General features: G+C 51.5%; 1 protein-coding gene across 3 annotated transcripts in view; it reads right to left on the minus strand.

The window, feature by feature from the left end:
* The window catches only part of BSN (bassoon presynaptic cytomatrix protein), a 175,019-nt gene that overhangs the window by 10,721 nt on the left and 142,495 nt on the right, over window positions 1–21,803 (minus strand). For all 3 annotated transcript variants that reach the window (XR_012906554.1, XR_012906555.1, XM_075939578.1), the window contains 4 exons: window positions 16,845–18,990; window positions 15,715–16,520; window positions 13,808–13,907; window positions 13,165–13,287 (listed from right to left, as the gene is read on the minus strand). Coding sequence is in view for 1 of the 3 variants with exons in the window: in XM_075939578.1 (XP_075795693.1) it covers window positions 13,165–13,287; window positions 13,808–13,907; window positions 15,715–16,520; window positions 16,845–18,990 (3,175 nt within the window). In the remaining 2 variants the exon portion in view is untranslated. The remainder of the gene's footprint in view (window positions 1–13,164; window positions 13,288–13,807; window positions 13,908–15,714; window positions 16,521–16,844; window positions 18,991–21,803) is intronic.

The following is a 21,803-nucleotide window of genomic DNA, read 5'->3' on the forward strand; positions in this document are numbered from 1 at the left end:
AAGACAGGATACTGGGCTTGATGGACCTTTGATCTGACCCAGTCTGGCCGTTCTTATGTTCTCACAGCACAACAATGTAAAACACATGAATTCCAATAAAAAGGACCATTATAAAAGGGCTGCTTTCCCATAAGAGCTGGGTTCGTCCTGCCATGATCAGACTGGAACTTCAGTCCGGGCGGAAGCGAACCTGTTTCCTCCCTCACACTTAGCTTACCTGGCCACCAGGCTAATGTAAGCAACAGACTGGTAACTGTACCATCAGCAGCAAGAGTGTGTGTGTGTATGTTTGTCTGTCTATGGAAGCATATGCTAACTGGCATATTGCCTTTTCCCCTATACAATTCTGTGTGCTTCATATAAGTATAACAGGAAGAGGGACAGGAAGAGGCAGGGTGCATTCGGGTGTTTGAAGGAAGGTGTGACGGGCCACCAACAGCCCGCATGCCGGACGGCCAGAGCCACCGGGAGTCGAGCGGGGCCACGGGCAGAACCCCCCCAGGCCACGGGGCCACCAGAGAATGGTGGTGGAGCTGGAACCTGCTGCTGCACCTGCGCCAGCGGGAGGCCGCCGGCCCCTCCCACGGGAGGGCTCCGGGAGGGGCCGTTGCGGGGAGTGACAGCTGGGACGTGGCTGGGCCATTTCAAAAAGGCCCGCCAGCAGAGAGGGAGAGGGCAGCCTCCTTCCAGGGAGGTAGAAACGGACCAGGGCCCAGGACGGACCGGGTGCGTGCCCGAGACCAGCAGGCGGCCTGTCCCAGTCCCAGGGGCTCCCGGGACGGCCCCTGTGGCCGGCGGTCAGCCAGTCCCGGGTCAGAGGACGACCAGGACAAACCCCGCCGCCCGCGGAGAGAGCGACTCGGACGGGACAAGATCTGCGGAAACAGAAGGACCGACGGGACTCCTGCGGAGCAACCCCGGACCCGGACCACAGAATCCTGGTAGGCATTGGGGAACAGCAGGGGTGCTCTGGGGGCCGGGGGAAGGGAGGAAACAGCCCGGGGCGGGGGCCTTCTGGCGACCGTGGGCAGACGTGTTATGGGAGGAAACACCCCCCGTCTGCCGTGCCGGGGAGACAGCGAGCCCCTGCACTTAGGGCCCTGGGCTGGGACCCGGAGAGAGGGTGGGCCCGAGTCCCCCTCCCAATCCCCCTTGAGCACCTAACTCCTTTCAGAACCGGAACACACACAAACGTGCGAACTGTGGCGGCCGGCAGGGCCGGCCAGGGTATCACCCCTCTGAGGGGCCAGACTCGAGGCGCAAGCCCCCCCCGCTAAGGCGGGGTATAGACACGGGGTCTGCTGAACCCCCCTCTCCTGCCCTGCAGGGAGGGGGTGATCGCACCCACCTTACGGGACACATGACCGGGAATCCCGGCCGGGGGCCCAGTTAGAGGATGAAGGAGTTTGCTGAGTCCCCCAGCCCACCCGGTAGGGGGTGATCGCACCCCACCTCTCGTCCACAGAAGGGATGGAACGGAAGTGGGAGAGAGGCAGGAAGAGGTGGGATGAGGGTGTGTGTTTGGATCAAGGGGCAGAGTGGGGTGGTAGAGGGCCAGGAAGAGGCAGGGAGGAGTGGAGGTGGGACAAGGGCATCAAGAGGCAGGGTAGGAGCAGGTGTTTGATGGAAGGGGTGGCGTCAGGTGGGATGATTACAGTGGAATATGGTGCCTATACATCCCAGGATCACAAGAGCGCTTTTGGTCATGGTGTCACCCAGGCAGCTCGTATTCAGCTCGGTACCCACCATCACCCTGAGTCTTTTTCAGAATTGCTGCTTCCCAAGATGGAGCCTGCTGTCTGTGTTCCTAGCTCTAGTAAAATGCACATTGTTTCCTTATCCCCCATTTACCAAGTGACTCAGAGCATTTGATCAGTGATCTGGTCCCTTCATTATTTATCACCTCCTCCGCTTTTGGATCATTTGCAAATGTTAGCAGTGATGACTGTATGTTCACATGTTAAGTAGCACAGGGCAAGACCTGAGCCCTGTGGGACCCCTGGAAATGCACCCACTCGATGATGGGACCCTGGTCACAGTTCCATTTGGAGCCCTACCTGCCAGCTGGCATTTAATCCCCTTGTCACGGGCCATGTTAATTTGATATCATTCTACCTTGTTAATCCACATGTGGCACGGCCACAAGTCAAGGGCCTGGCCGCTGGCTCAGTGCTCACGTCAGCACTCAGCGTTAGCAGCCACAATAAGATTTCCTGGAAAAGCTCTCAAGCTACCAAGCTGGGTTCTCCCAGCAGGCAATGGAAGTAGTTCAAGAAGCCCCAGTGGAACCTGCCCTCCATGCTTATAAAGCCTTGGCCAAGACTTTCTTTTTAACCCAACTCCTACAAAGTAAATCAACTGAAAAGCCTGGGGCCAACATGCAGAGGCTTCAACCAGCCCTGTGAGGAGGAGGGATCTTGTCCTTCCTCTTCCTTGTATACTCTGCCCCCAAGCAGCTCCAGGACCAGCTGGGACCTGTTAACCTTGTGCGTGCTGCAATGCCTCCACAGGGCTGTTGTGTGGGACTGAGTCAAATGCCTTTCTGCAGGCTGAGTTTATCTCAACACGCCTTAATGCAGCCCAATGCAGGGGCTTTCATCTAGGGGAGGAGTGGGGCTTTGAGCACCTCCAGGGCCTGGAGGAAGCCAGCACCTGTGCTCATTGGTGCCATATCAAGCATTTAGGCATGCTGTCTTTGTATAGCTCACAGCCCCATTTGGTTCAGGCACTTCAAATGCTCCCTAGGGAGAGTTAGGTCCTGAAAATGGGAGCCACAGATGTGAGGAGCTGTCTCAGCTAGCCAACAGGAAGTGTCCAGGGGAAGGGTGTGACCCAAGGTCCCTCTCTACAGGTATTTAGGGAGGCACAGTCCCAGCTACATGCAGGCCTTGGGGGCAGCACAGACTGTGCTGGCACAAACAGAGCAGGAGGAGGTGGGTCTGCATTGCTGAGTGCTGAGTTCCAGCCTGGTTTGTCTGGCAGAGCAGAGCTACTGTCCCACTGCCTAGCAGAGGCTCTGCAGGACGAATGCCATCCAACTGGGCACAGGTCCCCAAAGTCCCACCCACTAGTTCTTTGCATACGCAGGTACTTCATTACAACCCCGGGCAGGCGCTTCAATCAGATTGTCATTAACTAGCCTCCCTGTGGCTCTGGTCTCCACCACCCCTTCCTGAGTCTAGACTGAGGTTTACTCTGCCCCACCTTCCTGATCTGGTCCGACCACTCTAGCTCCCAGCTGCCAGCCACTCAGTAACAGCCAGTAGTGACTTGAGTTGCAGTTTGTCCTCCCACATTCACCCTTTGCAAATACTATGATATTGCTGTAAAAGGTTTACCTTGGGAGGTGTCCTTTTAAAATGCACAATTTGCTGATTGTCCTATTCAAGTGCATGCAACAACACTGTATGTATGTCATGAGATTCTACTATATGATGTTTTTGAGACATGTTCCAAATTTGGATAAAAAATCACAACCTACTTCCTCAGAGGCAAAAGAGAAACCGATGCCACAGCTAGATGTCAACACAAACAAATGGACCATCACCTGGCTAAGTGGCAGGAAAGAGGATTTACATGAAAATTACATTTTGACAAAGGACCAGCTTGAGGTTCCCATCCAAACAGGTTTTCTGTCACCTGGAGCTCAGCTGGAGGTGATTTTAAAAGCAAAGCGAGAAAACTATAAGAAAGGAGAACAGACTCCCTGAGGGTATGTCTACACTACAAGGTTAATTCGAACTAATGGACGTTAGTTCGAACTAACTTTCATAGGCGCTACACTAACGCTCCGTTAGTTCGAATTTAATTCGAACTAACAGAGCGCTTAGTTCGAACTAGGTAATCCTCATTTTACGAGGATTAAGCCTAGTTCGAACTAGCTAGTTCGAATTAAGGGGTGTGTAGCCCCTTAATTCGAACTAGTGGGAGGCTAGCCCTCCCCAGGTTTCCCTGGTGGCCACTCTGGCCAACACCAGGGAAACTCTTCTGCCCCGGACCTCTTAAAGGGGCACGGGCTGGCTATGGTGCCCGCGCCAGGTGCAAGCCTGCCAGCACCCAGCCAGCAGACCCTGCACCTGGCACGGATCGAGCTACCCACCCGATGCCCCCCAGCCCTCCCCCTCTTCCCGGGACCAGGCTGGCGGCTCCCGGGAGCTTGCCCAGGACCACAAGAGGCGGGCACCCGCCTGGTCTAGTGCAGACGTCGTGGACCTCGTCCACAACCTCCGCACTAGGCACAGGAAAGTGGCCGTCTAGGGTAGGAGAGCTGCCAGCCTGGCCACCCAGGAGCAGGTGTGCATGAAAATCAAGGGGGTCCACTGAGACCCCCGACCCTGAGCCCTGAACTTACAATGGCCGTCCTGGGTCAGACCAAAGGTCCATCTAGCCCAGTAGCCTGTCTGCCGACAGCGGCCAACCCTAGGGACCCTGGAGGGGATGGACCGAAGACAGTGACCAAGCCATTTGTCTCGTGCCATCCCTCTCCAGCCTTCCACAAACTTTGGGCAGGGACACCACTCCTACCCCCTGGCTAATACCACTCCATGGACCCAGCCTCCATGACTTGATCTCACTTCCCTTTAAACTCTGTTCTAGTTCTAGCCTTCACAGCCTCCTGCAGCAAGGAGTTCCACAGGTTGACTCTTTGCTTTGTGAAGAACAACTTTCTGTTACTAGTTTGAAGCCCGCTACCCATTCCTTTCCTTTGGTAACTAATGAAGAACTTTTCTGTATGCATCCTCTCCACCCCACTCATGCTTTTAGAGACCTCTATCCTGTCCCCCCTCCATCTCCTCTTTTCTAAGCTGAAAGGTCCCAGTCTCTTTAGCCTCTCTTCATATGGGACCTGTTCCAAACCCCTGATCATTTTAGTTGCCCTCCCCTCTCCCAGCCTCTCTCTTCCCCTCTCCCACCTCCTTTTCCCAGTCTCCCCCAGTTTTGTTCAATAAAGACAGATTCCATTTTGTTAGTCTTTAAAGTGCTACATTGTCCTGCATTTTGCTTCAGCTACCCAAGACTAACACGGCTACATCTCTACCACCATTTTGGAAGACACGTTATCTTTATTTTGTACATCAGGAAGGGGGGCTAGGGAAGGGTAAGTGGAAGGAGGTGAGGGAGGAATGGGGTACGAGCCCCCGATGGGGAGGACTGGGCTGGCTCTGCGGGCTTCTGGGGGTGGAAGCTCTCCTGCAGCCCCCCAATTGCCCCCTCTCCCCAGATGGCAGCCTGCGGCAAGTGCAGCCGGGCTGATGGCCGAGTGGTGTGATGTGCCCAGTGTGGGTAGTCCGGGCACTCCAAGCCAGGACTGCTTTGCAAGCGGGGCACCCCTGAGAACTGTCTGTCCGGGGTCCACTTAATGTGGACATGCTAGTTCGAATTAGCAAAACGCTAATTCGAACTAGTTTTTTAGTCTGGATCCATTAGTTCGAATTAGCTTAGTTCGAATTAACTAATTCGAACTAAGTTAGTTCGAATTAACGTTGTAGTGTAGACATACCCGGAAATACTGTCCCCTCTTTTCTCATGGCAGCAACAACCCCTGAAAGACAAGGAAAGTAACACTGAACTAGGGGAGCAGTTCCAACTGAAAGAAGTCCCAAAAGAAGAAGACGGACGGTGGTGGTCAGGGACTCCCTCCTTAGAGGGACTGAGTCATCCACCTGCTGTCCAGACCTGCAATCTTGAGAAGTGTGCTCGAATTCAGGATGTGACCAAGACTCTTCCAAAACTGTTCAGACCTTCAGATCGCTACCCCTTCCTGCTTCTCCACGTGGGAACTACAAATTACCTTGAGAGGGTCACTACAGATTATGTAGCACTGGGAAGAAGGATCAAGGACTTTGAAGTGAAAGTGGTGTTCTGGTCCATCCTCCCTGTTGAAGGAAAAGGTCCAGGTAGGGATCGTCAAATCGAGGAAGTAAATGCATGCTTGTGCAGGTGGTGTCGGAGAGAGGGGATTTAAAAATGGTGGAGCCCCGCTTATGCAAATGAAGCCCGGGAAATTCAAATCCCAGGCTTCATTTGCAATTGCAGTATGCCTACATTAACCTCCTATTTCGAATTAGGAGGGTAGTGTAGACATACCCTGGAAAACAAACAGGAAGAATTAGAAGCCCTGGCCCAGTCAAAGAACTATGATTTGACTGGAATAATGGAGACTTGGTGGGATGACTCGCATGACTGGAGCACTGTCATGGAAGGGTATAAACTGTTCAGGAAGAACAGGCAGAGGAGAAAAGGAGGAGGAGTTGCATTGTATGTAAGAGAGCAGTATGATTGCTCAGAGCTCCAGTAGATAGAGGGAGAAAAGCCTGTTGAGAGTCTATGGGTTAAGTTTAGAAGTGGAAGCAACAGGGATGATGTTGTAGTTGGTGTGTGCTATAGACCACCAGATCCGGTGGATGAGGTAGATGGGACTTTCTTCAGACAACTGAGAGAAGCTTCCAGGAAGTTTTTGGAGAATGTTGGGGTTATCTTCCTGGTACAAGTGCTGAAGGAACCAACCAGGGGTCATGAGCAGCTTGACCTGCTGCTCACAAACAGGGAGGGACTAGTAGGGGAAGTAAAGGCGGGCGACAACCTGAGCAGCAGTGATCATGAGATGGTAGATTTCAGGATCCTAACCAAAGGAATAAAAGTGAGCAGCAAAATACACACCCTGGACTTCAGAAAGCAGACTTTGACTCCCTCAGAGAACTAATGGGCAGGATTCCCTGGGATGCTTACATGAAGGGGAAAGGAGTCCAGGAGAACTGGCAGTATTTTAAAGAAGCGTTATTAAAGGCACAGGAATAAACCATCCCAATGCACAGAAAGAAAAGGAAATATGGTAGGCAACCAGATTGGCTTACCAGGGAAATCCTTGGTGAGCTTAAACACAAAAGGGAAGCTTACAAGAAGCGGAAACTTCAACAGACAACTAGGGAGGAATACAAACATATTGCTCGAGAATGCAGGGGAGTTATCAGGAAGGCGAAAGCGCAATTGGAATTGCAGCTAGCAAGAGATGCGAAGGGTAACAAGAAAGGTTTCTATAGGCATGTGTGACGACGCATCGGGGTTCCCTCGATCCTGCACCCCCATAGCAGCAAGAATAGACTCCACCAGCCAGTAGAATAGAGGGGGTTTATTGCTGCTCCGGGATACAGCACAGCATAGACGTGATATAGTTTCAGGAGTTAAGGCCAGGGTGCCTCAGACCCCTTGGATTAGGGGGTCCATTGTCACCCCTAGATCCTCAGGCCTCAGCTAAGGCTGTTCCCTTCATGGTTCCCCACCAGCAACTGACCCTTTCCCCAACACTCACTTCTTTTGTTCCATCCTTTCCCTTAACCGGTAGAACCGGTTTGGTCACTGTCATGGAGGCTCTCAAGATGCTCCCGCTGGGCAGTGCTCACAGACAGAGGCCAGTCGGGGTCATCCACAGCCCACAGCCCACAGCCCAAGCACAGCAACCAGCAAGGTACTGACACCACATCACAGCATATTAGTAATAAGAGGGTGATCAGAGAGGATGTGGGGCCCTTACTGAATGAGGGAAGTAACCCAAAGACAGATGACGTGGGGAAAGCTGAAGTGCTCGATGCTTTCTTTGTGTCTGTCTTCAAAGACGAGGTCAGCTCCCAGACTACTGTACTAGGCAATGCAGTATGGGAAGGAGGTGGGCAGCCCTTGGTGGAGAAAGAACAAGTTAAGAACTATTTAGAAAAGCTAAACATACACAAATCCATGGGTCCAGATTTAATGCATCCGAGGGTACTGAGGGAGTTGGCAAATGTCATTGCGGAGCCTTTGGCCATTATCTTTGAAAACTCGTGGAGATCGGGAGAGGTCCCGGATGATTGGAAAAAGGCAAATGTAGTGCCCATCCTTAAAAAGGGGAAGAAGGACAATTCAAGGAACTACAGACCAGTCAGCCTTACCTTAGTTCCTGGAAAAATCAAGGAGGGGATCCTCAAGGAATCTATTTTGAAGTACTTGAAAGAGGGGAAAGTGATTAGGAATACTCAACATGGATTCACCAAGGGCAAGCCATGGCTGACCAATCTGATTAGCTTCTATGATGAGGTAACTGGCTCTGTGGATATGGGAAAGTAGGTGGATATGATATACCTTGACTTTAGCAAAGCTTTTGATAAGGTATCCTACAATATTCTTGGAAGCAAGATAAAGAAGTATGAATTGGATACATGGACTGTAAGATGAATAGAAAGCTGGCTAAACTGTCGGGCCTAACGGGTAATGATTAACGGCTCGATGTCAGGTTGGCGGTTGGCTTCTAGGGGAGTGTCCCAAGGATCGGTTCTAGGGCAGGTTTTGTTCAACATCTTTATTAATGACCTGGATGAGAGGATGGATTGCACCCTCAGCAAGTTTGCGGATGACACTAAGCTAGGGGGAGAGGTAGATACGCTGGAGGGCAGGGATAGGGTCCAGAGTGACCTAGACAGATTAGAGGATTGGGCCAAAAGAAATCTGATGAGATTCAACAAGGACAAATGTAGAGTCCTAACTTGGGATGGAAGAACCCCCAAACAGGCTGGGGACCGACTGGCTAAGTAGCAGTTCTGCAGAAAAGGATCAGGGGATTACAGTGGATGAGAAGCTGGATATGAGTCAACAGTGTGCGCTTGTAGCCAAGAAGGATAATAGAATATTAGGTTGCATTAGGAGGAGCATTGCCAGCAGATCTAGAGATGTGATTATTCCCCTTTATTCGGCTTTGGTGAGGCCACATCTGGAGTACTGTGTCCAGATCTGGGCCCCCCACTATAGAAAGGAGGTGGACGTATTGGAGGGGTCCAGCAGAGGGCAACCAATATGATTAGGGGGCTGCAGCACACGACCTATGAAGAGAGGCTGAGGGATTTGGGTCTGTTTAGTCTGCAGTAGAGAAGAGTGAGGGGGGATTTGAGAGCAGCTTTCAACTTCCTGAAGGGAGGTTCCAAAGAGGACAGAGAAAGGCTGTTCATGGTAGTGACGATGGCAGAACAAGGAGCAATGGTCTCAAGTTACAGTGCGGGAGGTCTAGGTTGGAGATTAGGAAAAACTATTTCACTAGGAGGGTGGTGAAGCACTGGGATGGGTTGCCTAGGGAAGTGGTGGAATCTCCATCCCTCAAGATTTTTAAGTCTTGGTTTCACAGAGGCCTGACTGGGTTGATTTAGTTGGGATTGGTCCTTCTTTGGGCAGGGGGCTGGACTTGACAACCTCCTGAGGTCTCTTCCAGCCCTATGATTCCATGATTCTATGATTTTAAGTCCTGCCTGGAACACTGCTAAAACATGTGATGAGAGACTGTCTTTCTTTCAATTTATTTAGCTTGTTAAGTTAGGTGTTAGTTGCATTTTACCTTTTATTTCTTTGTAACAAATTCTTACTTTTATGCCTCATTATTATAATCACTTGCAATCTTTCTTTAGTTAATACAGATGTATTATTTTAGCTAAACCAGCATATCTGAAGTGTTTGGGAAATCCTATGTGGGAGAATAGGGTTTGTACAGATCATAAGAACATAAGAATAGCCATACTGGGTCAGACCAAAAGTCCATCTAGCCTCATGGGATCCCTCTCCTATCACCTATTTCCAGATAAACAGAGGCTAGGGACATCATTCCTATCCATCCTGGCTAATAGCCATTGATGGGCCTAACCTCTATGGGTACATCTAGACTACATGCCTCTGCCGATAGAGACATGTAAAATAGGCTACCCGACATAGTCAGTAAATATCCCTGGCTCCATTAAAATAAAAATGGCCACCGTGCTGTGCCGGCTCAGCTGATCGTCGGCATAGCGCACGAGTCAAGACGCAGCTCGGTCGACAAGGGAAGCCTTTGTCGATCGCTCCCTTATGCCTCGTGAAACAAGGTTTACAGGAGCGGTCGACAAAGGCTTCCCTTGTCGACCGATCTGTGTCATGACTCACACGCTGTGCCGACGATCAGCTGAGCCGGCACAGCGTGGTGGCCATTTTTATTTTAATGAAGCCGGCGATATTTAAATACCCGCTTCATTGACTATGTCGGGTAGCCTATTTTACATGGCTCTGTCGGCAGAGGCATGTAGTCTAGACATACCCTATGAATCTATCTAGCTCTTTTTTGAACCCTGTTAAAGTCCTAGTCTTCACAACATCCTCAGGCAAGGAGTTCCACAGGCTGACTGTGTGCGGAGTGAAGAAACACTTCTTTTTGTTTGTTTTAAACTTGCTGCCTAGTAATCTCATTTGGTGACCCCTAGTTCATATATTGTGGGAGTATGTAAATAACTTTTTCTTATTCACTTTTTCCTCATCAGTCATGATTTTATACACCTCTATCATATCCCCCCTTAGTCTCCTCTTTTCTAAGCTGAAAAGTCCAAGTCTTTTTAATCTCTCTCCGTATGGGACCCATTCCAAACCCCTCATCATTTTTGTTGTCCTTTTCTGAACTTTTTCCAATGCCCACATATTGTAGGGATAGAATAGCAAATAGCCCATTGATATATATGTAAGACTTTTGAACCACAGTCTCCGGCTTAGCTGAGGCAGAGGCATAAGGCCTAGGCAACAGGCCCTAGGAAAAATACAGAAAAACAGCCTCGCTGGTGTATCACAAATGGAAGTAGCCGAAGTAGCATAACATTAGGTGGGCAGCCATAACTGAACACCCTAATCATAAGTTTCACACACACAAACAAGGCCAAGGCCCTTATAGTCTGCCATCCGGCATGGGACAGAAACAACATTTGCCTTCCCAAGGCCAACCACAGATTCAGGGAAAGGCTTAACATGTCACTTTGAGATGACACCCTCCTTCCCTAACAATTCAAGCTTGCAGATACATCGGAATGATGTTATAACAATTGCTTTGCTGTATACCTGATATTGTCTTTTTGCTTTATACCCCTAGACAAGTACCTATGAACCGCACCCACACCTGTTGGGAAAGTATCATCACCACTCCTATGGATTCCAACTGGAATGTAGCTTATGCATTATAGGCAATTCTTGGGGGAGGCGAGTAATACTTGTGTTTTAGCAAATATGTTAACCTGAGCTAGGTGCGGAGCTACTACGTAATCTTTTAGACTATTGGCTTACCATGCTCATATGTCTTGCTGCCAGAACCTATCCAGGGGCTCGGGAACTCTCACCCCATCGCTTCTCTCCGCCCATTGGCTCCCTATATAATCTATTGTAATCAAGTGCTTAGCAGTGCTCACTGAGTCCAAGTGGCAAGGTGACACTCAGCCAGCGCTGTGTGTAATAAACCCTCCTGCTTGAATCTACACGGTGTCTCCATTTTTGGTTTCCAACAATATCTTTTTTGAGATGAGGTGACCACATCTGTACGCAGTATTCAAGATGTGGGAAAACTATGGTTTTATACAGAGGCAATAAAATATTCTCTGTCTTATTCCCTATCCCTTTTTAATGGGAATGTTTTCTTAACATTCTGTTTGCTGTTTTGACTGCCGCTGCACACTGAGTGGATGTTTTCAGAGAACTGTCCAGAATAAACCCTAAGTTCCCTTTCTTGATACTTTACATTTATCTACATTACATTTAATTTGCCATTTTGTTGCCCAGTCACTTCATTTGGTGAGATCTTTTGAAGCTCTTCACAGTCTGCTTTGGTCTTAACTATCTTGAGCAGTTTGGTATCATCTGCAAATTTTGCCACCTCACTGTATACCCTTTTCTCTAGATCGTTTATAAATAAGTTGAATAGGACTTGGTCCCAGGACAGACCCTTGGGGGACACCACTAGATACCTCCCTCCACTCTGCAACCTGACCATTTATTTCTACTCTTTGTTTCCTGTCTTTTAACCAGTTATCAATCCATGAAAGGACCTTCCCTCTTATCCCATGACAACTAACTTTATTTAAGAACCTTTGGTGAGGGGCCTTGTCAAAGGCTTTCTGGAAATCTAGGTAAACTATAGCCACTGGATCCCACATGTTTGCTGACCCCCTCAAAGAACTCTAGCGGATTAGTAAGGCAGGATTTCCCTTTACAGAAGCCATGTTGACTTTCCCTCAGCAAATTATGTTCATCTATGTGTCTGACAATTTTATTCTTTACTATAGTTTCAACTAATTTGCCCGGTACTGACGTTAGATATTTTCTGTTACTAAAATGATGGACTTTATATGAGCCTGTACTGTCTAGAAGGGTGCTGGGCAATCCAAGATGCACATTTCTGGGGGAAGTCTGTGACTAGGAGTTTGCCGATGTTGCTCTGCAGTGTAATTGGGAGGAACTGAGTTGCTGGAGGCTGTGTGGGCAGACTAGGAGTGATGGCTCTCACAGCAAAGCAATGTAAATGACACCCCAGCTTGGAGAACCGAGGGGACACAGCTGTTCAACAGTCCACATGTAGCCTGCTGATGCCACATCTCTGTTGATTTTGGTCAGAGGCCTCTCTCCACCAGCAGAGAGGGGCCATCTGCCAGTCTCATTCAGAGATCCAGCGGGCAAGGGATTGCAGACATCGGCTGAGTGACTTTGCTCTCCTGAAAGACTCATCATCTCAATAATGCTTGGACCTCATCCAGCTCTATTAAATAAGGCAAAAGACACTCTAAGGACGGAATAATGGACAAGGGGGAGGAAACTGGCCTGACCCAAGAGGGGCAAACTTGGGCAGTTCCCCCCGAGGCCCTGCCCTTGCTCAGTCTCTCCCCAGAAAGAAGGGCAGCCTCAGGCAAACTGTTCCCTGCCTGTTTTGACCTCACAGCTGTAGCCTTGACCTGCCTCTCTCATGTTGCCCTCACACAATTTGTACAATTTCTTCTGCTCACCCTTTGCTCCCAGGCCATTCTCCTCGAGGAGGGCCCGGCCTGCTCTGTGTCCAGACACCTCACCACAGCCCGTGCTTCAGGAAGGCCCTCCATTCCAAAAACAGCAGCTCTTCCCCATGAAGCACAAAGTGTTTCTCTTGGCCACCTGCAGTGGTTGGTCCTGGCTCAGTGCTTAGCGAGCAGCCAATCGGGCCCTGCAGAACCTTGGGTCACCTCTGGCCTGTGCTAGACCCTGCAGTCTTCAGTGAGTCCCTTCTGCTGAGCTGCAAAGCAGAGACCCTGTGCCAGCACTTCTCCATGGCGCCAGGTCCCACAGGCTGTGTGGCCCTCTCTAGACAAATGCCCAGCCAGGGGCTGGCACTCTTACCTTCTGTCAGTTTGCCAGCTTGTTCTGCGGCCCCTCCTTGCAGGATTTTGGAGAACACGCTCTCTCCATCCACCCCGGGCTGTCCAGCTGCCGTGCCTGTTGGCTTCTGACTCACTTTAATACCTGCCAGGGAGTATATGGAGCCAAAGTGAGGAGGAGAATCCAGCCATAGCCCCTCCCCAGCATGGGCAGTGCCTATGTAATTGACTAGAGCTGGGGCCAGAGCCCACCCAGGTGCTTTCAGATGCCAGGAGTCTGTGGCGTGACTGGCACAGATTAGGGCAGGCTGCTTTAGGGCACTCTGCTTCCCTGAGTAGGGGTTGCCAACCCACCCTGGGTCACTGCTGACTGCTCTCCTGCCCCAAGGGACCAGGTCCCCCCCGCTCCAGTGCTAGGCTGGGGATCTGGCTCCATTCCATAGCCTGACAAGAGAAGGACACACTTGTTTCCAGCCCCTACTGATCTAATGCTGTGATGCACTAGGGAGGGATAAAAAGGGATCGTCTCTTTGGAGAGATCAGGCAGCCATAGCCCTAGAGAACACAGTCGGTGCCTGGCTGCTCCTTCTGTGCCACAGGCACTGCCAGCTAGCATGGGTGCAGGTGGCCTGGCAGAGTCCAACATGTCCGTCTGTCTCACTGACCTGCTGCAGCTGTTCCCAGTGGTTGTCCTTGTGGTGCTCTCCCATGCAGCAGTGGCACTTTTGTGGTGGGTTTGGGCATATCCACCTGATCTGCTTTGGGCTGTAACATGAAATGCGTATTTCAGAATACCCCTGGCCTCACTGTCCCTGGGCAAGCAGGTGGGCATGGCGTGGGGACAGCAGAATAGCAGTTCCAGAGGAACAGGGGCATGGCAGTAAGCTCCAGCAGAAAATTCAGCCCTAAGACTGTATCAACTCAGGGATATGCAGGTCACCTCCTGGGAAACCCTACCTGAAACCATCCACTCCCAGCCACACATCTCCCCACACAAAGCCCTGCCTTGCAAGCCAGACTGACTCCCCACGGAAATGCCCCAGCATCTGCCACCCCTAGCAATCCACACCCAAGTCCACCCAGGCAGCTGCTCCCTCTGCTGCATTTCCTCCAGAGGTAAATGCTAGGCCTGTCTCAGGAGGCAGCTGGGTAGGGGCAAGAACTTTGCACCAGTCTGGGGGCACGGAACTCCTGAATCCCGTCCCCTGCTCTCCCTGTCTCCTTTCCATGGCCCTTCCCTCTCTGGTCTCCCACTCCCCGCTTCCTGGCTTTCCCAGCCTCATCTCTCTCCTCTGCCTGCCTGTTCAGCCTCTTTGGCTGCACTGGAGAATGAAAATAGCCAACAGAGCATGTCCTTGCCAAGTGGGGAACCGTGGGTGTCTTTGCCTGGACAACTGGAGCCTGACATCAGGAAATAAAGCGTGAATGGGAGGAATTTCACCCCACACTTAGTGCTGATCTCAGCACAGCCTCAGCTCTGGCACTTCTCTGAGAGCTCCATCATTTAACCCCTTTCCTGCTGCAGCACATTCTAGGCAGGTCTCAACAAGAGCTTGTTGGGACAGAAGGATCCCAAGTATTGTTACAGGCTGTGAATCGACTGTCTAAGCAGCAGTTCTGCAGAAAAGGATCCAGGGATGACAGTGGATGAGAAACTGGAACTGAGTCAACAGTGTGCCCTTGTAGCTAAGAAGGCTAACTGCATATTGGGATGCATTAATAGGAGCACTGCTAGCAGATCAAGGGAAGTGACTGTTCTCATATATTCAGTAGTGGTGAGGCCATACCTGAAGTACTGTGTTCTGCTTTGGGACACCCACTGCAGAAAGCATGTGGACACACTGGAGAGGGTCCAGTGGAGGGCAATGAAAATGATTAGGGGGCTGGAGCACATGACCTACAAGGAGAGGCTGAGCGATCTGGGCTTATTTAGTCTGCAGAAGAGAAGAACGAAGAGGGATTTGAGAGCAGCCTTCAACTTCCTGAAGGGCGGTTTGCAAGAGAATGGAGAGAGGCTGTTCCCAGTGGTGACAGGTGGCAGAACAAAGAGCAATGGGCTCAAGTTGCAGTGAGGGAGGTCTAGGTTGGATATTAGGAAAAATGATTTCCCTTGGAGGGTGGTGAAGCACTGGAATGGGTTCCCTAGGGAGGGGTGGAATCACCATCCCTAGAAATTTTTAAGGCATGGCTTGACAAAGCCCTGGCTGGGATGATTTGGTTGGGATTGGTCCTGCTTTGAGCAGGCAGTTGGATTGGATGGCCTCCTGAGGTCTCTTCCAACCCTATGGTTCTAGGGTTCCTTTGCTGCAGAACATATCAGCTACCTCGCAGCACATACCTAGCATGTGGCCCCTTCTCACTGCACAACACCCTCTGTTGTGCTGGCATGAACTGAGGGAGCTTGTGCCAGTGCATGGCCTGTGCCTGGGGATGCAGCAGGATTCCCAGCCCCTTCCTCCTTCCTGTGCCACAAGAGCCTCCCAGGTGCCTCCCCAGTGCTGGAAGACAAGTCATCTGCCAGGCGCCTCCTATGTAAGTGAGGAACCCACGACCAAAAAGCCAGTTCACTTACTGGCCCTGCTTGGTGACTGCCTGGCTGTGCCGGGAGGGATGACTGGGGCTTCCCGACTTGCTGGGACAGGTTGGGCTGTTGTTGCGGTGGCCGAGAAGAGGGTGGTCCTTGAGCCCCTGGCTGCTGCTGCATCCTGGCTTGCTGCTGCTGCGGCTCCTTCTGAGGCTGAGGCAGTTGCTGTGAAGGGCCTGCTTGCGGTTGTGGAGGCTGCTTGGCTGATGGCTGCTGCTGCCTGGATGGCAGCGGCTGCTGCTGCTTTGTTGGAAGCTGCTGCTGTGGGTGGTGCGTCAGGGGCTCTGCTTTCACTTGTTGGGGCGATGGCCCATGTGGCACTTGCCGTTGGGATTTCAAGGACTCTGAGGAGTGGTGGTAGCTGGCCGGTTGCCGGGACTGCTGCGAGTGCTCTGCTGAGCTGGAGGGGAAAGCTGGCTGGATTCTTGTGTCTGACTGCTGGGTCTTCTTCTGGGCAGATGGCTGCATGTGTGTGCGGGCTTCATGGCGGCCCTGCTCTCGGGTGTGCTGCTTGGATGTCCGTCTGGGCTGATCCTCACTTGGGTGGCGGGAAGAGGCTGAGTGCCTTCCGGACTCGCCATGGTGCCGATGGTCTTTGGAAGAAGAGTGACGTGCCTGAGAATAGTCATCGTGCTGCCAGAGGCCCTCGTCAGGAGGCTCATCATAATCATGAAAGGTGTGTTTGACAGGCGGTCTCTTCTGGGAGGAGTGGCCAGTGTAGGGCCTTACCCGCTCTGAGCGAGCTTCCCTGGGCTTATCAAACCAGTCTGTCTCCTCCTGACCCAAATGATAGGCTTCAGAAATCAAACACAGAGCACAGTGAGTCTCTGGGTCCTGAGGCAAGAATGTCCCCCCCACTGAAGCCATGCAATGATATAAACAAGTGCAAGCAGCTTATCACATGCATCTGGGACATGTCATAAACCCCTCCCCAATAAATACAAAGCATTGTTTCATGCAGCAGGCACTGAACACCGACATGCTACCACCAGACACTTGGAACATGCAGTGGAACAAGGGAGAAAGGCACATGGTATGCAAATGCAGGTTGTGAGACTGTCTTTGCAAATTACCCATGGGAGCATGCTCTGGGGTGTGTCACCACAGGTAACTGTTACCTTCACTGTCTGAAACAACACAGTGTGAATCATCCAGGATATAACTTTCTTCGTGCTTATAAGAGTGGTTCCTTGGCACATCTTTCGTATGTTCTTGCACATCAGGCAACGAGTGGCTGGAACAGAACTGGGAACAGCTGTCCCCCGAGGACTGAGGGAGAGGTCCACCCGAGGAGCGGGACATGCCCACAGACTTTCCTAAAGGGCTAATGGGACTTTCCTCTTCAGAGGTCTGTGCACGAATCGGAGGCCGTCCACGACTCTGACCCATACTAAGGGAAGATGGTTTGGAGCTTCCTTTCTGTGGCTTCTCCATGCTCTCTCTCTCATAGGACTTGCTTCTGCTGCTGGTATCACGGCTTAACGATTTCTCCGTCCCATAAGCAGATGATCTAGATCTGCTCCCAGTGCTGTAGGCGCGATCATCCTCTTCCATCATATCCCTGCTGGACACGCCATAGTATTTCTGCTGCTCATACACATTCTTCTTGAGGCCGTAGGTGATCTCATCCTGTAGCTTCTTGGCCCGGGATACCACATTGCTGCTGCTGACAGATGTAGTCACTGTATAGGAGGCCAGGTCTGACTCCACATCTTTGGCTTCTTCTATGGGGGAGAATTTGGAGATCTTTTGCTCCATGCCTTGTTTCCTGTGTTTACTGCGCTTGGATGAGATGACAGCTGGAGCCAGGTTTTTGGAGGAATGCTTCTGCATCCCCAGGCCAGAGCCATGCTTGTCTGGGCGCGCAGAGTGCCGATAATCATCCCCATAATAGGAGCAGGGGCTACTGGAGCTGCCCGACATCCTCCCATTGCTCTCCATGCCCCTGTGGTAGCTGTTCTTCCCCCGATGGTCAGCACCATGCTGATCATACATATCCTCCTCTGACTCCTCCTCTGCTTTGGAGTAGCAGCTAGTTCTGCTGGAGCCTTCTGGCTCCACCACCTCACTCTTCTCTTTGGCTTGGCGGCCGTTGCTGCCCTGTACCACTGTCTCTCCCTTGTGGCTGTCTGCCGCAGGGGTCTCTTTAGTCAGCTCACTTATGTCATCAATCATCACATAGTTACGGGGAATGTTCTGCTCCAGATTTGTATACAAAGCCTCTGAGGAGTAACTGGCTGAGGGGCTTTGTGCAGCATTGCTCTGGTCAGCTGGCCGGGGCTCTGGGGCCTTGTGCTGGGCATAGCTGCTGGTTACTGGCGTAGGGCTGTGTGTTGCTTCTGGGGCTGCCGAGGCATTGCCAATCACTTCGTAATTGGTGGGGATCTTCTGCTCTAAGTCGGCTAGTGATGTCTGCCGTGGCTTCTGGTGCATGGCATGCACATCTGCCTGTGTTTGGAAACTGGTGCTCTGTGCCGGTTGCAAGGGTGGCTGGCTGGGATATATGGCCTGAGCTTGATAATGATGAGGTGGCCGGAAGCCTTGCTGGCTCTGGTAACTGGTGCTGGAAGGGAAGCTCTGGTTCTGATAGACACCTTGGGCAGGCAAGGTGGGGAGCTGGCCAGCTTGGAAGCCATTCTGAGATGTGCCACTGCTGACCATGGGGTAATGGGGGGGCTGGAGCCTTGGCTGCTGGAAGGCATCAGGGCCCGGAGGGGCTGCTGGGTATGGGTAGGGGGCATAAGAGGGGGCTGATGTGTACTGCGTGCTGGAGAAGTCAACATAGTGGTTAGTGGGAGCAGTGCTGGGCCTGCTGAGCAGACTGCTGCCCTCGTAGCTAGAGAGGCGTAAATTGTTCAGCTCGCTGTCAGACATGTAGTCCCGGTTCTCTCCCAGGCACCTTGGGTAGGGGTAATCCCGTCCACCCCTCTCCTTCAGCAGAGACTCCTTCCTCTGAGTAATGCCCAGCTCCAAGTACTTCAGCTTAGCATCAATCTCCTTCTCTTCTTCATCCAGCTCTGCTTGCTTCTTCCGCAGCTTCGTGGACTCATGCTCCACCAGCTTCAGGTCCCGGTCAATGTCTCGGAGAAGGCTGGCTTTGGTTACTGGAGCAGCCTGCCCTCCTACCCCCTTTGGCAGGAAGCTGGGCAAGTACAGCTGGGAGTGGGCTTGGCTGGCCAGAGGCAGGTGAGCTTCCTCTGGGGGGGGACTGGGTAAGGTCCGCTTCACCTTCCGCATCAGAGTGTTTGACTGCAAAGCAGAGATCTAAAAAACAATTGAAACAGGCATTAATCCTAGACACAGGGAGTGCTGTGACCCCAGGGACATGGTGTGGTCAGAACTCAGCCCCACTGCCAGCAGAGCTTATCAAAGTGCTTAAACATTCATTTTTGAAGCCTTTGCATATCCCCCTGTGATCACTGCAGTCAGTGGAGAAATGAGGAAACTGAGGTACGGGGACAAGCTATGACTTGCCCAATATCACAGAGTGCTAGAAACAGCCTCCTAGAGGCCTGACTCCTCATCCAGTTTCCTGTGGTGGGACGTGAACAGGTGTGCAGTGCTCATGGCTGTGTAGCAGTGGGTAAGGCACTCAACGACAATCCTGAAGGTGAGGTGGGTGGAGTCTCACTTGAGCACACACCGAAATGTCACATCTAAGTCACCCAGCAGTAGTCAGAGGTGATCAGATGTGACACTGGCCACACCAGTGACTTGCACACCATTAACTGTGAAAGTGGCATCTTACCCAGGGGAGCTTGCAGAGCGACTGGCTTGGGGGAACGCTGGTGTTGGTCACAGTGCCTTTTGATTAGCATGTAGGTTGGCTGTGCGGCAGAGTGTGCATCTGCCGTACTAGCACTGTGCACATGGAAATAAGCACACCAGCAATGAGAAACATATGAGCCACTTTTCTCCTTAACTGACCCAGAACAGAACCAATCCAAACTGGTTCTGGATTTTCAAGGAATTAAATCAAAAGTGCCTCATAATATGTAGTTTACGGGAAGCAAGAGAAACATCCTTTCCTGTGGGGCTAGCATAGCTCTGCGATACAGATGCCCACAGGCCTTGGGGGGAGCTGGTGGGGTGCCAGCATTTACACGCCCAACCAACAAATGAATTCCAATAGTCCAGCCAATAGTTTTAATGGGGTGGGGGACGGAGAGCAGAAGGGCAGACACTGCCATCAGTGTCAGGGCTCTAACTGAATATGAGTGAGGAAGCTTCCTCCTCCCTCACTTGGGATTCCTCTGAGGACAAAAGAAAATGGGATGTTCAATGTGCCAACTAAATATTATGATCTCCACAGCAGCAATAGGCACATTACAACACACATTGGCAACCAAGGACCCTGCCCTGAGGAGACTGCCATCTCATGGGCGCTCAGCCAGCACACAGGCATGGAATGCTGTAGATGGGGAGGTTCTGGCACTGCACAGGAAGGCAGAAGAGGATCTGGGAGAGTGGGAGCACGTGGCTCAGGGGAAGCAGGACCTGTCCCCAGTCTAGCATGGCACACAGAAGGAAAAAAGGGAGGAGGAAGGGGCTTGGGCCCAAGGAGACAGGTATGGCACTGTGCAGACTTATCTGTGATCGTAAGAGAGATTAAACAGATGTGGAAGGAGTGCCATGTTCACTGAAACGTGAAGTAACAAAAGCCGAGCACCATGGCCAGAAGCTCTCTGCTTGGAACATAAGAATGGCCAGACTGGATCAGACCAAAGGTTGATCTAGCTCAGTGTCCTGTCTGCCGATAGTGGCCAATGCCAGATGCCCCAGAGGGAGTGAACAGAATAGGGAATCATCAAGTGAACCCTCTCCTTTGCCCATTTCCAGCCTCTGAGGGTATGTCTACACTACCACCCTAGTTCGAAGTAGGGTAATGTAGGCAACCGGAGTTGCAAATGAAGCCCGGGATTTGAATTTCCCGGGCTTCATTTGCATATTGCCGGGCGCCGCCATTTTTAAATGTCCGCTAGTGCGGACTCCGTGACGCGCGGCTACACGCGGCACGGACTAGGTAGTTCGGACTAGGCTTCCTATTCCGAACTACCGTTACTCCTCGTGAAACATTTCAGTAACTACCGTTACTCCTTGTGGAACGTCCAGACTAGCGGCGAGCCGACAAACAGCTGATCAGCTGTTTGTCAGATCAGCGCGGCAGCCATGTAAATGTAAATGAAGCCGCGATCATTTAAATCGCGGCTTCATTTACCTTTGCCTACAACCCTAATCTACATGCCTCTGCCGACAGAGGCATGTAGTGTAGACACAGCCTGAGGCACCTCAAGAGGGAATTTCCCTGTGCTCTGAATAATCATGAGTCATCATAATCTGAGAGAAAGAAAAACACTTGGCAATTCCATTTAAAAAGGAAGGGGTTGAAGTGCAATCTATTCAGAACCTGAGGGCCAGCATCTATGTATCAGCTATGCATGAAATGCTGGGTCTCTCTAGGCCTGGGGGCATGCTGGGAGCCTGTTCACAGGCGCTGGGAAACGCGTAGTAGAAAAGGGTTTGGTTAAATTTGGCAGGGTAAAGCCTGAGGTTGTGCCATTCTTTTTATTTTCTGTGTGATTTATCGCTGGTGCTTCCCTCGGCATTTCAGCCTTGAACTGTGATTTTTCCATTATATAAACTTCCTGTTTATCTTTTCCCCGTGCAGGTCTCTGGTGTGCAAACTGTATGGAGTATACACACCAAAGCAAAACTGGGGGTTCGGGCTAGGATTGTGGCTTCAACAGTGTGTCTGAGAGCTAGGAACTTGGGAAGAACACAGCTGGGGAGACTTGGGATGGGGGGGCTCATGGGGAGAAGTAACTAGGTTGGTGGGAGCCAGTGAGGATGGGAAGGTTACTGGTTTCAGGAGTCTACACTAAAGCTGCACAGCAAAAGGCACCCCAGGACCCTTTGAATTGCCACCAGAGTGCTGCTCTGCACAGCTCAGAGGGCTGGGGCGGAGGAACGTGCCAGTCAGGGTAGTGCTAAGGCTGACTGCCCTCAGCCCTGCCTCTTCTCCACCCCTTCTGAGAGTGTAGAGCCAGGACCCCTACACCTTGCCCTGGGGTCCGCAG

This window comes from Pelodiscus sinensis, chromosome 11 (genome assembly GCF_049634645.1).
Source record: "Pelodiscus sinensis isolate JC-2024 chromosome 11, ASM4963464v1, whole genome shotgun sequence".
Lineage (NCBI taxonomy): Eukaryota > Metazoa > Chordata > Testudines > Trionychidae > Pelodiscus > Pelodiscus sinensis.